The 19,043-nt window shown below is 44.2% G+C and overlaps 2 protein-coding genes across 3 annotated transcripts; one reads left to right on the top strand and one right to left on the bottom strand.

Annotated features, from left to right (window-relative positions):
• The first annotated feature begins 348 nt into the window (after positions 1-348).
• Positions 349-6,177, top strand: dla (deltaA). Its single transcript, XM_028410606.1, has 11 exons — positions 349-1,038; positions 1,158-1,460; positions 1,744-1,804; positions 1,900-2,157; positions 3,130-3,190; positions 3,299-3,429; positions 3,854-4,023; positions 4,226-4,442; positions 4,530-5,310; positions 5,406-5,514; positions 5,619-6,177. Exons 1-11 carry the CDS (start codon positions 970-972, stop codon positions 5,622-5,624), a joined length of 2,166 nt encoding a protein of 721 aa, XP_028266407.1. The 5' UTR covers positions 349-969; the 3' UTR covers positions 5,625-6,177.
• A 2,006-nt stretch (positions 6,178-8,183) lies between these two features.
• On the bottom strand, positions 8,184-18,563 carry zbtb45 (zinc finger and BTB domain containing 45). 2 transcript variants are annotated; one of them, XM_028410658.1, is made up of 6 exons: positions 18,436-18,523; positions 16,013-17,358; positions 15,522-15,653; positions 13,529-13,666; positions 12,508-12,781; positions 8,184-12,178 (listed from the first exon to the last, which is right to left on the bottom strand). In XM_028410658.1, exons 2-6 carry the CDS (start codon positions 17,081-17,083, stop codon positions 11,760-11,762), a joined length of 2,034 nt encoding a protein of 677 aa, XP_028266459.1. In that variant the 5' UTR covers positions 17,084-17,358; positions 18,436-18,523; the 3' UTR covers positions 8,184-11,759. The 2 variants fall into 2 exon arrangements, with proteins under 2 accessions (XP_028266459.1, XP_028266467.1); XM_028410666.1 differs by having other exon boundaries at positions 12,046-12,293; positions 16,013-17,360; positions 18,436-18,563.
• Positions 18,564-19,043: the final 480 nt, after the last annotated feature.

Here is a 19,043-nt window from a genome sequence, read left to right as displayed (position 1 = left end):
CCCAAAACAAAGAAGCTGGTGCAGTCAGTGAGGCAACAGCTGGATGGATTGATCCAAGCACATGCCAGTAATGTGCACATGCCAGAGGGAAATCTGGCAGTGTGTGCAACTAGTTTGATCACTATTGAACACATACATGAACACATGTACAATCTGTTCCCTTAAGTGTTAAAATAATGCTGACTTCAGCGTTTGTGTGTGTATTGGGAAACCTAAAAAATGGTGGGAGAACATCAGATGAAGAATTTTCACACAGTTTCACTTCTAAAATACTTTCACACTTCCCTGTTTTGAGCTGAGATCGCCTACAGTGTATGTGCTACAGGAGGAGGCTGTTGGGGTTCTTGCAGTGGGATCCCATTGTGGAGAGCCGGACCAGATTGGGAGGTTGAAGCCGGGTGGGAGGAGGAGGGGTCCATTTGCATGTTATTACCATAGCATGTGTCAGGCCGTATATAACCGGCTGCAGGCGGCCTTGGCTGGAGACAGATGCACAGTTCACAGTGAGGAAAGACATTGGGAGGTAGAAGGAAGCATGGTGGACCAGTGACAAATCTGATCTTGGGTTAGACCAAGACCTTCACACAAAAAAAGCTACTTCCTAAATCTGTAACTTTTTTGCTGTAACAACAAGGAACCAATTATTTGAACCACTCTTTACGCACTGGATTAACGCTTTGAAACGGAACCGGAGGACATCTCTGCTTTTTATTCACCCACTCACACAAGTTTCACAGATCTTGTTTTGTGATTTCTATTTTTAAGACTTGGGATTTATCCTTTTTTGTTTTGTTCCTCGGGACATGAATGAAAGCGACGCGGCTGACAGCGGCAGCAGTTGATGTGAAAACCCAGTGAGGCGACAGAAACGTGCTCAATGCATCTTCCTCTGAGGGACTGAACAGGAGGAGGCACCCTGAGGACAAGCCGAGCCCCGAGACTTTTTACTTTATTTATTTATTATTTATTATGTATTTATTTAATATGGGGCGCGTCATCCTGCTGACTCTTACCGTCATGTTCATGTTGCTGTGCCAGGTAAGCTTAGGAATCTTTTCTTATTTTTCTCCCTTTGCTTCCCTCCCATCACAACACACACACACACACACACACAGAGGAGCGGCACTGTTAATGATAATCACCGTCTTCCTCCGCAGGGGTTTTGTTCGGGAGTGTTTGAGCTGAAGTTGCAGGAGTTTCTAAACAAGAAGGGAGTACAGGGCAACAGAAACTGCTGTAAAGGAGGCCTGACTTCGTCCTTCCAGCAGCAGTGCGAATGTAAAACTTTCTTCAGGATCTGTCTCAAGCACTATCAACCCAACGCCTCCCCAGAACCCCCGTGCACCTACGGTGGCGCTGTGACGCCAGTGTTGGGCTCCAACTCGTTCCAGGTCCCCGAAGTCATCCCAGAGAGTTCGTTCACCAACCCCATCAGGATTAACTTTGGCTTCACGTGGCCGGTAAATACAACCATTCATATTTGTGTCTCCACAGTAAGAGTGAGGGCTGTAGAACTCTGCTGTTAGTGGTAAATCCGTGCGTAAAAAAAACTTCCACAGCACGATTTCTAACCGCAACTTCACGGCTGAGAGCGCACAAAGTTTACAGGTATTTAGTTTCAGTGTATCAGGTTAGGCAGTTTGTATTCAGCACAGTGTATGGCACAATCGCCTCAGGACTTCACTGATGTTATCGCCACATCTCCGCTCGCCACCTGTCTCATGAAGCCATTTGTGTTCCCAGGGGACCTTCTCGCTGATCATTGAGGCATTACACACCGATTCCAAAGACGACCTCTCCACAGGTAGGAGCTGAACCCACTCACCCTTTTTTCCATTTTCTATCACATTTACGCACGTCCTCCATTCCTCACGTTCTGCTCCAATATGCGCACTTTAGAGAACCCAGACCGGGTTATCAGCACCATGACCACCCAGAGGCACCTGACGGTGGGGGAGGAATGGTCCCAAGACTTGCACACCGGAGGAAGAACGGAACTCAAGTACTCGTACCGTTTTGTGTGCGACGAGCACTACTACGGGGACGGCTGCTCGGTGTTCTGTCGGCCAAGAGACGACGCCTTCGGCCACTTCACCTGTGGAGAGCGCGGGGAGATCGTGTGCGACGCCGGCTGGAAGGGACAGTACTGCACTGAACGTGAGTTACAGATGTTTGTTAGTGCTGTAGAAGTGTGAGTATTAGACTGAGGAAACTTAAAAAACAAACTTGGAGTATAAAACAATTATCAGATCTGAAGGAAAAACACAAATAGTAATAAGTAATAATAGTTTGTTTTAAACATGAAGCAAATTCCAAAACTATTTTGAAAATTACTTGTTTTACTTGAATAAAATGCTACGTTTTAAAAGTGTATTTGGGTCTATAATCAGATCCTCTGAGTGCCGTTAGAAAGCAACTTGTGCGTAAACACCACGCGCGCCCCCTCCTCCTCCTTTTCCTCACACACACACACACACACGACACTTGATTTATTCTAAGGAAAGTTTTTGGGAATAATCTCACGCGTGCCATAAATTTACATGCTACCTTCCGATTCGTTACTCTCGGAGTGGGCCGGGCGCTGATTGGCTGAGGCGGGGGAGGTATTGTTTGAAGTGGGCAGCTGCCGGCAGAGAGGAGACAATGGAGCAGCTGTCGCGCACTGGCAACACACTCGCCAGCTGTCCACTCTTATCTGCCCCAATCCGAGACATTAAGGGGAGTGTGTGTGTGTGTGAGTGAGTGAGTGTGTGTGTACGCACACAGAATGAATAAAAGAGTTTTGACCCGCAGCGAAGAAGAAAAAAAGAGGGTGGTGGGGTGAGTTGAGGGGGTCTGTGTTTGTGTGTGTGCGGATGTATGTGTGCGTGCACTCTGGGACACACATTCACACACTCCCTCCTTTGTCTCTACACTATGTTAAGCAGAAAATTCTTCCACGGTGATAAGGAGATTGAGTTTAAGGTAACAGCTAATGGGTTTAGCTGGAGCCACTACCTTCTTTTATTTTAATGACTTTGTTGGGATTTTAGGTGATGCAGCTTTTAATCTTTAAAAGCAAAACTAAACAAAGAACCTGTATTTGTGTCTAAAAAGTGTGCTCTTTCTCCTCTCCTCTTTTCCCTTCAGCCATTTGTCTGCCTGGATGTGATGAAGAGCACGGCTTCTGCGAGAAACCCGGAGAGTGCAAGTAAGTTTTTCTCCACTCTGTGCTCACTGGGGCATTAATTAATTAGTGGGACGCCTGAGGTAATGTGAGTGGACTGACCGGTGTTCCCTCCTAATTGGACAACAACAGGTGCAGAGTGGGATTCAAAGGCCGCTACTGCGATGAGTGCATTCGTTACCCGGGCTGCCTCCATGGGACCTGCCAGCAGCCCTGGCAGTGCAACTGTCAGGAGGGCTGGGGTGGACTCTTCTGCAACCAAGGTGAGGAGAGACAAGATGACCCAATGATTTGGTTGACAGAAATCTAGATGAGTTTGTTAATGTGGGGTGTCTAAGTGCATATTAATGTTTCATTTTCAAGCAGCCCCTGACTACAGGCTTGGAATGCTGTTCAAACAGCAGTGTTTATGTGTCCTTACCTCCAGACAGATGATAGAAAGTGGACAGATTATCCCACATTTAGTGTTAAATCTACAAAATGCTCTCCCTGTGGTTTGATGACACGTAGATCGGAGAGGGACAAAGTTAGTCAGACAGCCACAATGGCACAGCAGTTGTTTCAGGACTCACTAGATGAAGAGGAGGAGTCAGATGTGCCAGAGGACAAAAAGACATTCTGTCGCTGCAGCCATCCTGCCATGTGTTGTGCTGTGGCTAATCCACATGTGCTGCTGTGTCTTTCCAGATCTCAACTACTGCACTCACCACAAGCCCTGCATGAATGGAGCCACTTGTAGCAACACTGGTCAGGGCAGCTACACCTGTTCCTGCAAGCCGGGCTTCACTGGGGCCAGCTGTGAGATCCAGGTCAACGAATGTGCTGGAAACCCCTGCCGCAACGGAGGGAGCTGCACCGTAAGTTTTACTGGGACTTCTGAACTTGGATTAAGAATAGAGACATCCTGTTATGTGTGGCTCAGAGCCAGGTCTGTCTTGTTTGTTGCTGCAGTGTATTAAACAGAATCAGATGCAGCACAGCTGACCTCCAGAAGGAAACAGATTGCAGCAGATGCTGTCAGACATATCCTAAAGTCTGTGCTCTTTTCTTTCCTTACAGGATTTGGAAAACACATATACCTGCACTTGCCCTCATGGTTTCTATGGCAACAACTGCGAGCTGAGTGCCATGACATGCGCTGATGGGCCTTGTTCCAACGGTGGCCGCTGTGCTGACAACCCTGAAGGAGGATACTTCTGCCAGTGCCCCACAGGATACGCAGGGTTCAACTGTGAGAAGAAGATTGACCACTGCACCTCCAGCCCCTGCTCTAACGGTAAGAGACAGTTTATTACTGATATCAACAAGTATGTCATCACAATCTGGGCCAAACACTGATGGTGCCCCCCTCCCCCGTTCCTAGGTGCACGCTGTGTGGATCTCGTCAACTCGTACCTGTGTCAGTGTCCGGATGGTTTTACTGGGATGAACTGTGATCACACTGGGGACGAGTGCTCGACGTACCCATGTCAGAATGGTGGTACGTGCCAAGAAGGCCTCAACGGTTACACCTGCACCTGCCCCCCGGGATACACCGGCCAGAACTGCAGCTCCCCCATCAGCCGCTGTGAGCACAACCCCTGCCACAATGGTGCCACCTGCCATGAGAGAAACAACCGCTATGTCTGCGCGTGTGTTCCTGGATATGGTGGCAGAAACTGCCAGTTCCTGCTCCCGGAGCACGCCGCCATCCGTGGCTCAGAGGTGCCCTGGATGGCGGTAGGGTCCGGTGTGGCCCTGGTGCTGCTGCTGCTGGCGGGATGTGCAGTGCTGGTTGGATTTTTCCGATCCAAAGCCCAGCGTAGCAGTCAAGTAGAAACTGTAGGTGAAGGAGAGACAATAAATAACCTGACAAACAACTGTCAGCGCAGTGACAGAGACCTGGCCATCAGCGTGATGCCGATGCCGGGCGTCAAAAATATCAACAAGAAGATGGACTTCTGCAGCGGTGACCCTGATGAAGGATCTTCACCGGGGAGGAGCGGCTACAAGAGCCGCCACACGCCTGTGGACTACAACCTCGTACATGAGGTAAACTATGAGCAGGCAGCTAAAGAGGCCATGCTGGAGGCAGCCTGCGAGGACAAGTGCCAATCCCTGGACTCATTTGAGTGTGAGGAGAAACGCAGCAAACGTTTAAAATGGTAAATATCTATCACTGGGAAGCAGACCGAAAATCTAACACTGAGGCTGTGGGAGTGGTGAAACTAACGTGTGCTTTTCTCTCTCCTTTCTTAAGCGATGCATCAGAAAAGAAAGCTCCAGAAATGTCTGCATGTGCGGACACCAAGTACAAATCTGTGTTTGTGATGTCAGAGGAGAAGGACGAATGTATAATTGCAACTGAGGTAAGTGTCGCATTAGTTTTAAAGTCTATTTTTTTTCATGTTTGCAGTCAGTGGTCATTGGACGAGCACTCAGTAACGTTTTTTGTCTTTCTGTGTGTCTCCAGGTGTAACAAGCCACCAGCGGGCTGCCTGTTGCTCATTTGCTCTATGGGAGAGTTTTTATGCTCCTTCAGATGCTGCTCTAACCCTAGGGGGAGGTGTCCCGCCTTGAGACTGCTGCTGATACTGAGACGTTTAACTGATATTCAGAGTGAGCTGGTTCTCTACTGGAAACTAAGCGCAGGCAGCGGCGGCCTGTGGGATAAGAACAGGCAGGGTAAAAAAAAAAAAAACACGCTGACATGTAAAACTGCTGCCAGTGTTTTGTTTTTCTGCAACATTTGCACCCGGGCCTTTTCTCTAACCCACATGCCGTTGCTGAGCGCAGGAACTGCATCAAACGGTGGATGTTTGGCCATACTGGCCTGTTCTTCACAAGGCTGTTCACATGGGCTGTGCACCCATCACCACACCTGTGAGGACTGTATGTATACTTGATCACTGTGTTAACTGAAGTGCGTTTTCTTCCCGAAGCCCTCCAAACCATTTATGACATAGTATTGTTCATTTTGTTATCTTTTCTTGTTTGGGACATGAAAACTTTGTCTTAATTAAAAATAAAAACGTTGCTTTTTTTGATACAGATTGTCCTTTTGTAAAATAAAGAAAGAAAAAAAACAAGAAAAAAGTTATGATTTAAAATTATGATTTAATTTAAGTTAATTTAATGATTTTGTGTTATTTTTATTTTGTATTGTATATCTGTGATGTTTGTTATGATTATTTAAGTTGCTTTTATGATGATATTTGCAAAGGCACTTCAGGTCAATGGGAATTTTTTTTTTAAGAAAATGTTATTTAAGAGGGATTGTACTGTACAAATTGTTATGTTACTGTTTCCTTTACTGTTTTTGAATGAAGCAATTAGCCAAGACTATTTTTCCAAATAAATATTGCTAAACATGAAATTTAATTGCGTCTAACTTTTGTTTTGCCCATCTGCGAGCACTCTGAAAAACACTTCTTCAGGGGTCTGTGAGCAAAGTTAATCAGTAACATCTGTTGTCTTCCTCTGGCGACCCCATGGTGGGCTTTTCTGTGCCGACACTGTTGGCTACTGCCAGAAGTTGAAAGTGTCTCCCTGGAGACGGGAGAGGGGGCCTATTCATAAAATACAATGTCCCTACGCTAGATTTACCACTCCTATTTCTCCTCCTAAAGAACAAGTCAGGTAATTCATGGCTCTAAAATCCAGATCAATGTGGAGTAACGCCTACTGGACAGCAGACACTTTTTCCAGCCTTCCTGTTTCCACCATTAACTTTTAATACAACTTTCTCTACTAATATTTAAAGCTTTTACATCTGAACATCATCAGTTTAAAATAACAAATACATCTCCTACACGTTCCTTTAAGGCACCTCTTTAAAGTGCTCTGTTTTCTCCCCTAATTGCCCCACAAAGACACTGATTGTGTTTAGATACAAATAACTGTAAATCATCAGCCCGGTGGAGTTGGCCTCTGGAGGGGTTTATAACCCCAAAGTATTATGGGAACAGACTTCAGCAGACAATGATGGAATTGACAATGGGGCACACAAAAGGCCACCCTTGGGAGAGCCTGCGTGTCCCTCGGCATGCTGGGAGAAAGAGAGTAACAGGAACAGATGTTGTTGAGTAACAGATGCCTTCTGGCCAGAGTTCAGCCACGACCAGCCAGACCTTCAAAGGCCCGAGCTGCAGAAAAAAAAAAAAGATTATCTATGGGCCTTTAAGAACAGACAGCTCCTACACTGGCCTCCTGATACATTTGTTGGGATTTTGAGAATCAGGACTTTTGTTTTGATTAATACAAATAAAGAGGCTACACTACCATATCTACAATATGAACACATAGAAGCATTTAGTGTCTAATGCAGGTAAGAAGTCATACTGTGACAAGATGTCATTAAAAAATACATAAAACAAATTAAAACCTGACATTCAAAGTGAGGCTGTGAGGCAAACTCAGCAGGCTGCACCGGGATTATTTCACTTCATGACTCTGACAGTAAAACTTCATTTTAATTGATCAGTTCTGTTTTCTGCCACAGCCAAACTCACAGAGGAGAGTCTGCAACTGTAACTGTAAACTGTACATACTTTTAATCAAACTGACTTCAACAAAATAAACTTTTGGCACATCATTAGCTTCCCTACATGTATAACATTCACTTTTTGTGATTATTTTGTGAATATTATTTATTGATACTAATTTAGCTAACCAAAATGTATTCCTGATTTTTATCTGCTAAAATATATTTTTATTGTACTACTTATCTGCTTTTACTGAATTGAGACGAAAGACGTAACTGGAGGAATTTATACTGCTACACATCTTACCACAAACAGCAGTGCCACCTCCGACACGCTGCGTTTCATACACAGTTCCTTATGAGTCCTTATGAAAAAGCAACAAAATCAAAGGGAGCCACCAATGCAGCTCATTACTGGTCCAGCCAGGATCATGTGTGACCAGCACACATGGTGACACTGGGCCATGATAGATACATGAAAATCACAGAAATCCCAGACGAGCAGCTGGCCTGGAGCCATAGAAGACTTTTTATTTGGAGAAAGAAATCTTTGAAATCACTCATTTTTAAAATTCAATTAATTCATCAAGTACGACATCTAGGTTCTCAGAAAAAAGTTAAAATCATGCCTTTAGTCTTTTTATACATAAAAGATGTAGTTTTACGATGAAGTGATTTTTTTTTATATAAAATGACTGTTTCTTCTTCTGACATATTTAACCTCTGTTAAAGAAATATTAATGTAGAAAAACAATTATCCCTCTCAAGAGAACAAAAAACAGGAAACAAAAAGGCATAACACAGTACGTTACAATGCGCTGACATGGCTTCAAAGCACACATATTACAGTACTGTACAAGGGTCCGCCTCAGACAAAATGCACCAAAACCACTTCCACTGCTGAGGATAGATCAAACCTCTGAAACAGCTCAACACTGCTTATTTACCAAACCCAGACCACAGCGTGGTGTTGGCAACTGGAAAATGAGGTAAATATCTCCAAAAAAGCACCAAAGTTTTGGCGTTAAAATTTATATATAGCTTATAACCAACAAGGAGTTGGAGGAGGTTCAATCCAGCTTCTCTTGAACTCTCTTTTTATCCATTCACAACACTGGAGAAGAGTTCAGAAGCCAAAGAACACACGCTGGCAGGCCTGCTCCGTGTAAATAAGCAGTTTTTTTTTTCCACATTTATGTGGGACATTAAATGTCAATATTTATAGTGAGGTCCAGGCAGAAAGGATTTAAATCTATGTCTTTGCTGGATTCACTCAGAAAGGAAAAAGACTGATTATTATTAATTTTTTTTTTCCGTCAAATTATCTCATCACTCGCAAAGTTCTCAAGCTCAAAGATCTCTCTTATTAAGGAGCCCCACTTACAAAATCACGTCAATTCGGAGGCTCTTACAAAGCTTTTAACTACAGAATATCATATATGCTTTGACTAACATTGAGGAAAATGAGCAAAAAGCAGGGACACAACTTCTTTTTAAGTTCACCTTAAAGGTGTTAGAAAAAGGAAAACAAAACAATATTAGGCCAAATACTTCAGGGGACAACAACATCTAGATCTAGATAACATGATGTGCAAACTTAATTGTGCATAGAGATCAAATTGTAATAACTATTAATGTGATAATCAACATTATCACCAGTTGGACTTGTAGGGGTGATTGTACAATTTCATGATTAATTTAGTTTTACTAAAACATTAAAAAGACATTTTAATAGTGCTGTGAGAAAAGCTTTTGTTTTTTTTTAAGCAACAAACATTTCCCATTTATTATTAACCAGAGCCCCAAAAGACAAACACAACCAAACACTTCATAAAAATCCTGATAATAGTCACTGATTTGTCATAGGTATTCATCCAGGTTTAACTTCCTCCGAATGGCTCGTTCAGTTTACGTTTTTTATGTTCTGCCTTATTTCTGCATCAAAGAATCACATGAGCAACAAATAACAAACTGAGCGTTATAGTGATGTACAGGAATTTTACATAGAAGTACTTTAGCAAGCTTTCAAAATGTAGAACAGATCTATCTTAGCTTTCGTTTTCACTGTTTCTTCGATTGATGTAGCTTAAAAGATGTGAAGCATAATGCCTGTCTTTGGACCACCGAGGTAATTGTAGGTGTGTGTGTGTGTAAAACATGCTGAAATGTATCCCAAACATTTCAAATGAGTAAATAGTGTCCCTCTGAGCCCTCAGAGGCTCGTCCTGGTTCGAGGTATATGATCCTGGGGCCGACCGGTGGAGCCTGTGGAAAATGTTTCAAAGCGGTCTGATGGATGATGAATTTCATTCACACTGCCGTGCATCACGCCTTCCACCCACCCTCCACCCGCCCTGCTCTAGTCTGCTCTGTTTGGACTTCTTTTCCTTTTTCATCGATTCATTCATCAACAACCTTCTTTGTCAGCCTGGTTTGCTCCTGAATAGCATCAGGTTCTATTCACATTCAATTCAACTAATTCAGGAAGTGCTTCTTTTATGTTGAATATGCTTGAAATAGACAGAATAGGTTCTTAAAGTGCATTTAATCTGAAAGTGAATTCCTTGTGTTTTATTTAGAGGAAATGAACAGTGTGTGAGTGTTACTGCAGTCTGCTTTTTCAGCCTTGTTACAAATGTGACAGCCATGAGGCTGAAGAGCATGAATTCCACCATTTATATGGACTCTGTAATTGAAAACACAGTTTGTGTTCTATAGTAACTTAAAGAGGCTTTTAAGTAATTTTAATTAACTTTAAAATGTGTTTTGAAAATGTTCATTTTCAATATTTTCAATGCTCTCCGTTTTCACATTTGAAGCTGTCTAGCAAGCTAGGTGCCATTTATTTTACACTACAAAGTGAATATAGCTATGCTATACCATATGTTCAATGGTGAGAAAATACTCTAACGTTCACTTTAACGTGTACCAGTTCTCACTGGATTTAATTATAATAAGACTTTTACATTTTTATTTAATTTTACAAAATTACGGGTGTGAACACTTTGACTGACAGGTGGGTGCCGACCAGCATGCTTCTGCCAGTGCCCGCCCACCTCAGCTCCACTCAGCTCTTTGCCTGTGTTTGGGTTAACCAGGAATTTTGGTCCATATTTTTTTAACAGTCTATATTAACATTACATTTTGTTTTATGGATGTAAAATTTTGACACCAAAAACTGAACCTGAATTAAATGAACTGAGAGTGAATTAAACCCTGCCACCACCCCACCTCCACCTATCCCCTGCCTTGCATCTCCTAATAATCCAATACCCCCTACCACCCTCACCCTCACCTCCACATAAAAACGGTACAAGCTCCCTGTCCCACTCCCAGTCCCTGCTGTTTTTGTCTCCTAACCTCTTTGGTGACTCTCTTCTCTCTTTGAAACAGGGTTCCTACACAATTCTCCACAGTTACAAAATTCTATACTTCTTTGATGGCTGTTCCATGAAGTGTGACTGTAAGCGATGTTGCTCTATAGCTCATGAATACAGCAACAAAATATCACAACACAGGAAGTAACAGTAAGGAGAAAACTATATATGGTGGGTTTCCAGATTTTCTGTGCAATAACACCTTACACATTTACATTATTTTCAAACTTAAAAGGCATTTCAGCCCTCTGTAGGAACCCTGACTGAAGGTGGCGCTATGCTCAAATAACAGGAACCTGTAAAGGCCAATTCACACTTTCTGTATCTGTAAGGACACCTCTGTGGGTGTCACCATGCAGCTCAAAATTCTTCACCATATGGACAGCAAGGATGCTGGGCAACAGTATTAATAATACTACAATGACACAAATTGGCGCAAAACTCCAGCAGAGAAGTTATTCTAAATTCTCCAGAAATCACTTACAAGGCTGCAGGCTATTTCATAGCTCTCATTAAAAGCCTCATTATTAAAACTGTGTCATAAAATGATCAGCTGCGCAACTTTCTTTCAGAACACCCCCTGCAAAGTAGCAGACTGATGCATACTTAAAACAGAAACCATGAATCGGCCTGAAGTGCTCTTTCCACCTGAACAAAAGATCAACAAGAATGTTAGGACCATGTAAGTAATGATTCAAGGAATGGGCTTCCTAACCTCCCCCTTCTCTCCCCCCACACTCCCCCTTCTCTCTTTCTAGGTGGAGGAAGCTCCATGGCTGGTCATGTTGGCCATGCTGCCAACCATGCCAGCTGCGCCAGCCATACCTGAGGGTCCTCCCATAGCTGGAGGACTGTGCTTGGTAGGTGAGGTCATGTCGGCTCCGCGCCCCTGGCCTTGGCCTTGGGTGTGCGGGGTGTGGTGAGCGTGCTGCAGGGCGTGGCGCTCCAACAAGGTGCGATGGGTGAAGGCCCGGTGGCACACATTGCACTGGAAGGTGCGCTCAGCACGGTGGGTGCGCATGTGCACATTGAGCGAGCTTTTCTGGGTGAAGCGCTTGCCGCACATGGTGCACTGGAAGGCCCTGACACCGGTATGCACCACCATGTGTTTGAGGAGGTAGTCCCGCAGGGAGAAGGAGCGCCAGCAGATGGAGCACTGATGAGGTTTCTGACCTGGAGGGGTATGCAGATCCAAGAAAAGACACACCCAAAGCAGTCCTGTCAATACACCTGACTCACTGAGGTAGCTGGAAACAAAGCTGGAATAATGCAGCTTTGTTTGTCGTCTCTGAAAGTGAGACAGACTAAATATAAAGACAGCATAAAATTACAAAAAGATATGTGGTCACATGCATCTGGACCACCCTTGGCAAGAGGTTCAAAGTGACAGAATTTAAGGTCTAGGCGATAACTTACACTTGTCATCTTATCACCCAAAATATTTTAAAACCAACTGCAAACAGGGTCCCATGGCAACCGAACACTGTGAACAGTGAACTTACCGGAGTGGATGAACATGTGCTTGCTGTAGTTCTTTCTGGAACGTAAAGATTTGCCACAGTGCGTGCAGTCAAACGAGGTCTCAGATCCTTGGGAGGAAGGGGAGGGCCCTGCGGAGCAGGAAGAGGTGGAGGGAGGTGGAGCCGGGGTCATTGGTGCTTGGGGTGGAGCCTGCTGACTGGGCTCGGTTCCGGTCATGCTGTCAATCCCACCCATGGGCCCTCCCACGTAGAACGGAGCTGGCTGCGACTGGCTCACTGGGTACTGGAACAGTAGCTGTGGAGACGATTAATGACCTGACTTTATTTGAACGACATAACAAACTGCAGATCAAGCTAACTGTATGTTTTGTTTTATATATGTATAAAGTATGTGTTGTTTTGCAATAAAAAACAAAATAGATTTTAAATTATTTCTATTTTTAATCCACATCCACTTGTTGCCAGTTGACATTTTAAAGATTCAACAATTCAAATCCCATTCACTGCACTTGTTTGTTTAATTATTACTGTTGGTGAAATCACACTCGGTGGCATTTACTGCCAGTACTGTTGTGCGTAGCCTTGTTTGCATTTTCATTTGGAAAGTCAATCACACTGTGTGGGCAGGGGCTCAGTAAAACAGTTAATCACACTAAATCCGAGCCTTCCTTTGTTTTTCTTTGTTTTTTAGTGCTGCATTTAATTAATGCATTTCTAACATAAACTGGATGGAACGCAGCTAAATAAAACCAGGTATGAAAACGTTGTATAACTCCTAACTGCCAAGCTCGCTGCTCTGAGGGCTTTACAGTAACGACACTTCATAATTTATGTATATATTTAAATGTATATGTAGAAAAACAACAACCATATATAATTGTTCATTTAGGAAATCATTATTTTCTCAATTAAATGCTTACTTGTCTATTAAAATGAGAGAACACGATGTGATGTTATGAACATAATACATTACTTAATTACCATTTTAAATTAATCGGACAGTTTGTAGAAACATTTCAATATTCACAGTCATGGCACTGACCTGGTTGTTGATGGACTGTGTGGTCGGAGGTGGAGTCAGCGGCTTGTTGACCCTTCCTCTGGGGTTAAATGCCATGGCTTGAGGCTCGCTCTGGGGCCAGAAACTCTCTGAAAACACACCCTGCTCATCATAGAAATCCTGAAAGACACACACACACACACACACTTACATGAACACAGAAAAGTGTGTGTGGATGTTGATGTTTATGAAAAAACATTTAAATCTTTATATCTAAGTATTTCTAAAAACAATAGCAGTGTGTTACACTGGATGCCATTACTGATACAACCTTCTCTAATTATCCGTGATTGGGCCTGACAAGTCACCGGCTTCAGATCCCTGTGACTAGATTATACTCCTGTGGACATGAAGTTAGTGGCTGTGGGAGAATGATGCCGATGGATAGTTAGGTGGAAACAGATGATTCCTGTTGGCATCCCCCTGGCAGGAACAGCCAAAAGTAGAAGACAATGAAGAAGACACCTATGTATTCCTGCTTACCTGCCCCATCCTGCCCGTTTCTGTGATCTGACTAGTCAGGTTATATGACTTACAGAAACAGCAGCAGAGTATTTAAAGGAGCTGTTTGACTGATTGATGGCGGTAATATAGAAAGAAATACCAGAGCGGGTTTTCTCATAGCAGGAAATCCCAACGTGAGACTAAGAGGCATAAATGTTCTGCAGTCCTGATAAGAGCAGAGTGTATGTTGTATTGCAATAACAACACTGTACTGCTTTTCTAACAATGAGCTGTCACACACACACATCTGTTTGCAATAAAAAATAATGTTCCTCGTTACAGTTTTGAATTATACAGCTTTCTAGGTTAATGGCATTGCAGTGATTTCTTATGCGTCATAAATGATGTGTGTTTATTTGCACATATAGAGATAAGACCACTTTAAAACACACACCTTTATCCAACAAAAAATAAGTACTGTAGAAGAGAACACAGGCCTACTTGTGCTTCCCTTCTAGAGTTGCATATGGTAAAGGAGACGAACTGCTTGTATACAGGAGTGAGAATATATTGCCAAATAGGCAAATATTACTAATACTAAAATAAGACAACCTTTTTCTTACTTTACATTGATTATCTAAAAAGGCCCGGTTAAAATGTGGAAGTACATTCTTTTAGTGACAGCTGTCTATTTTTGACAGATTTGGTTATATTTTCGGAATGAACTGACCACAAATGACACCTTTACCCGCTAGAAAAATCACATTCATTTCTTTGTAAATGTACAGGTTTTTTTATATATATATAAACATGCATTCCAAATGCTGTAGCTCTGTATATTTTTCTGTTACTCTGGATCCTTAGAAATAACATGGAGGTTTTGAACACAAAACTACCTACAAAGTAAAAAAACGTCTGTGTCTACAATCACATGATAAATTTCACCTTAGCGCATTACTTTGCAGCAGCATTCAACATTGTTCTGGTCCAAAATGAGTCTTTTGACACGGTGAACAAGTAAAGAAGTTAAATGCTTAAAGATGAAAGATCAAATTATTCAAGCAGTGCTGCGGTGGTCGGTGATCACCTGCTGTTCTATGCAGGATAAAACATCATTCCTTAATCTCCTAAATTGAGCAGCTTATTACATTTCCAATCCCTTTCCAATTCTGATTTAATGTGCAGCACTTTGAGAAACCTGACTGGCAGAGCTGAATCCTTTTGACTGTGTGGCAGATGTTCCCTGTGTAGTCTGCAGGGTAGAGCAGGCTGCGGCATAAATCTGCTCCAACACATTTACCCATCGACTTACTTCAGGACTTATGACAGAAATGCTGAGTATAGATTTACCACAATAAGATCCGATAAACATTCCCTTAAAATGAAGACTCAATTTCTTACATCTACACATAGTGGGTAATAAATTATTAAAAATGTTCAAAAATAGTGTGCTTTACATATTTAATGCGGTTTTACATGTCACAGATGTGTTTTTTTTTTCAGCCAATCTTTCATTGTTATTTTAACATACCTGTCCGAAGCCTGCCATGGATTCCTGGGAACCCTCCTGCTCCTCTCGTCTCCCATCCTCCAAGGCATAGACAGTCCCCTCTGCATCCTGCACACCTTCATCTTTGACCACCACCCCCTCTCCTCCCAGCACCTAGAAAGAAGAAGGTCCTGTTCAATTCTGGGTATTAAAAAAATAACATTTACAAGAGTAGTCAGAGCTTAAAAGGTCTGCAAGAACAACACTGCATTGAGCTGGCTATAGCCCATACAGGCTCTGATAAGTTGAATAACCTACAGTAAATATGCAGAAGTCCATAGATTATCAACAAGGAAATTTCTGCTGAAGTTGAGACGAGAGAGTCAATTGTGCAAAGTGTAGAAACATCTCAGCGATATACGCCAATGCAGTGTGAGAAGAGGGAAAAGCATAAAAAGAAAGAAAAGGAAAACGTTGCAGCTCTGCATGCCTGAAAGCTGTAACCATAGCAACCCTTCCCCTTATCCCCCTACCTGGAGTCTTAGCGGCTGCCTCTGCTTGCGGCTGTGGCTCGCCCCCCTGTCTCTGTCTCCATCTCTTCCCCGCTCTCTCCCGTCCAAGTCCTCCTCCTCACTGTATCTGTCTATCCCCACAAGGTCATCCGAGAGGTCAGTTGTGTTGCCGCGGAGGCTGTCCCTGCCGATGCTGTCCACACTGCCCACACCGGAGCTGCAGCCCGCTGAGAGGTTTCCTGTGCTACTAGTGCTGCCTCCGTTGGCTGTCTGTGCCAACAGGTCTCTGAGCTTGTACCTGACATCCTGAGTACAGCTGGAACTCTGCTTCATGAGGATTGTGCTTGCCCCGGCCCCCATCCCGTCACCACCGCACATAGAGCCAGGACCCATGTCGCCCAACGCCATCAGACTTACAGTGTTAGCTTGATCCATCGGGCCTGGACCGCTTTCACTGACGCTAACACTGCCCCCACCTAGCCCACCACCCATGTTGTTAGCCCCGCATTCAGCCATGAAGTTAGAGAAGTTTGCGTAGCCACCGCCGCCACCTGCACCACTGACTGAACAGCTTCCGCTGCCGCCACTCTCTCTCCCTTTCCCACCACCACGCTCTTCTTGTTTAGGCAGAACTCCACCGAGCATTCCACCTCCTGCTGCTGCTGCCGCTGCTGCTGCTGCAGCGGCTTCTGCTGCAGCTGCACTCGCTGCCTTCCTCTGAGAGATGATCTGGGTACACTCATCAATGACCGTCTTGATCTGCAGGATGCTGGCGGCAGTAAGGATGCAGAGGGCCTGCGACTGCAGCACCACTAGCGAGCCGCTGTACATGAAATCCACAAGCTGCTTCACCGTTTCAGCGGGCACCAGTGGTGGCACAGAAATTTCAGAGTGACCCAGCAGCAGCTTGTCCTGGAAGAAGGGGCTGCCAGCTGCCAGGACGCAGGCATGGGCGCGCAGTGTGGCATCGTGTATCCGCACGGTCACATCGCAGAAGAGGCCTTCACGTCGCTGTGTGCGCAGGGCTTCCAACACTGACTGGCTAGAATTGTGAAGGTGAATGTAGTGCACTGTCTCTGTGCCGGACACCATGGCGGGAGGGGGCGAGTCGCTGGGAACAGGGTGGGAGTGGGGGTGGGGGAGGGGGGGCAGGTGTCTGGGGTTTTGCGTCAGCTTGAGGGATAAGGAGGACAGGGAGGGGAATGGATACAGTGCATGGGCCACAGTGGGGCCGCGTCCACTCAAACAGTCATGAGTCTGATGGAAGCTTTCAAACTGCTGCGCTGCTGTGGGAGGCGACGTGTGCGAGGAGTCTTTGTTTTCCTGAGAGGGTTCAATGTCGAGAGCCTGCTTCTTCCAGATTCAGCCTCTGTTAAAAAAATCACAATAAACAAGGTACATGAAAAATGTACAGTAGTGCAGACACATCCAAGGAACTGATTGGTCAGTGCAGAGGATTAAATACTACCATCAATGTTATTTATGATGTCACTGTTGACTGTACATCTCTTTGTTTGTGAATGTGATACTGAACTCAGGTGTGCAACTCTTGGACAACAAACAGGAAACGTGAGGTGTTGCCAGAGGTGCTGGGATAAGGTGATGGACGTTTTTAGGATATTTGAGGACTACACGTTATCAATTAATGACATAAATAATTGACATATTCGACAGTGGATTTCAGGAGCGCTGTTTGTTTCATACTGAACGCAGTTCATACCGCTGTGCCCTCGAGCTCAACACTTATTGATTAGTGATTTAATTAATCGCGTGCGTCATCTGGAACACCTGTTTTAGGCGAACGGCAGCACGTGCCGTGCGCGAGTCCAGCGGCACCTCGGGTCAGTGTATTCGGCTATTCTGCACAGTGGGTGGCCGGTAACACAGCACCAAAGATCATTTGTTCTAAACAGGCGTACGAAAAGTGGGATAATACGGGCCGGGAAATGTTTAACATCTCGCTCGCTTAACGTGTTACTGCTCGTTTTATACAGTAGTTACTGAGCAGCCAACGTTTGCTGCAGCAACAAGCGAACAGGTTAACAGTGACAAGCTAATGCTAGCTCGCTTTAGCTGTTGACATTAGCCGCCTAAGCCCCGCACGGAAAGCTGCACGAAAAACACAGATTTATGCATGCAAACCGAATTTACAGATCAACTAAAACACAAACAGTACGAGGTAAATGCTGAATGACAGCTGGCAGCGTGCCTACCGCAGCATAAAAGGATTGATCATGGCTCGCCCCTATGCTTTAATGCAATGCTAACCGTAGCTAGATTACTAGCTGGCGTTAGCTAGCGCAAATTGCCACAACACAGAACTAGTAAAGTTAGCATACCAGAAGCTAACGCGCTAAAACCCTTTTCTGTGAGGAGTGTGTTAACGTAAAACTGGACTAGTTGACAGTTACGGCGTCATTGCATGCTGCTGTGTGACTACTTACCAAAGAAAGGAGCAGTGACAGTTCGGTGCTTGATAGTTTCAGTCAGATGGATGCAGCAGGAAGCCCTCAAATAACGCACCCAACCTGGTGAGAGAGCTGGAAACAAACACACATGCACGCAAACTCACACTCACAGACTCACACAGACAGACAGAGCCACAGAAAGCGATATGGACTTTCTTCTGCGTATCGCTAGCTAAACCGCCCACAAACTGTTAATGTACACGAAGTGCTTCTCTCATTTTAACACATATAGACTATCATTCTTCAAAATGTAGGGCAAATCCCTATGCAACACTCAGCAGAGATGAATGCACAGCAATGCATGCAAGCACACCTGTACACACCCACACACTCTCGAGATAACATGCCATAAATATCACAAAGACATAGCCTATTGTTTAAACACCAACATATGCATTTCATAAAAAGGAGTGTATTACTCATGGGCAAGTTGCCCCATGCTGTCAGCATGAAAAAAAAGAGTGATCTGTAGGGAGGCTTTTGTTTCTAGTCATTCAAATGTAAAAAAAGAAAATTGTATTTATTTGTACTAATTAATTAGTGATCCTTTGTGTCTCCAGTCACTCCAGGTGTAGTGGCAGCAC

The sequence above is a fragment of the Parambassis ranga genome, chromosome 1 (genome assembly GCF_900634625.1).
Source record: "Parambassis ranga chromosome 1, fParRan2.1, whole genome shotgun sequence".
Taxonomy (NCBI): domain Eukaryota; kingdom Metazoa; phylum Chordata; class Actinopteri; family Ambassidae; genus Parambassis; species Parambassis ranga.
This window is presented reverse-complemented; position numbering and strand designations above follow the sequence as displayed.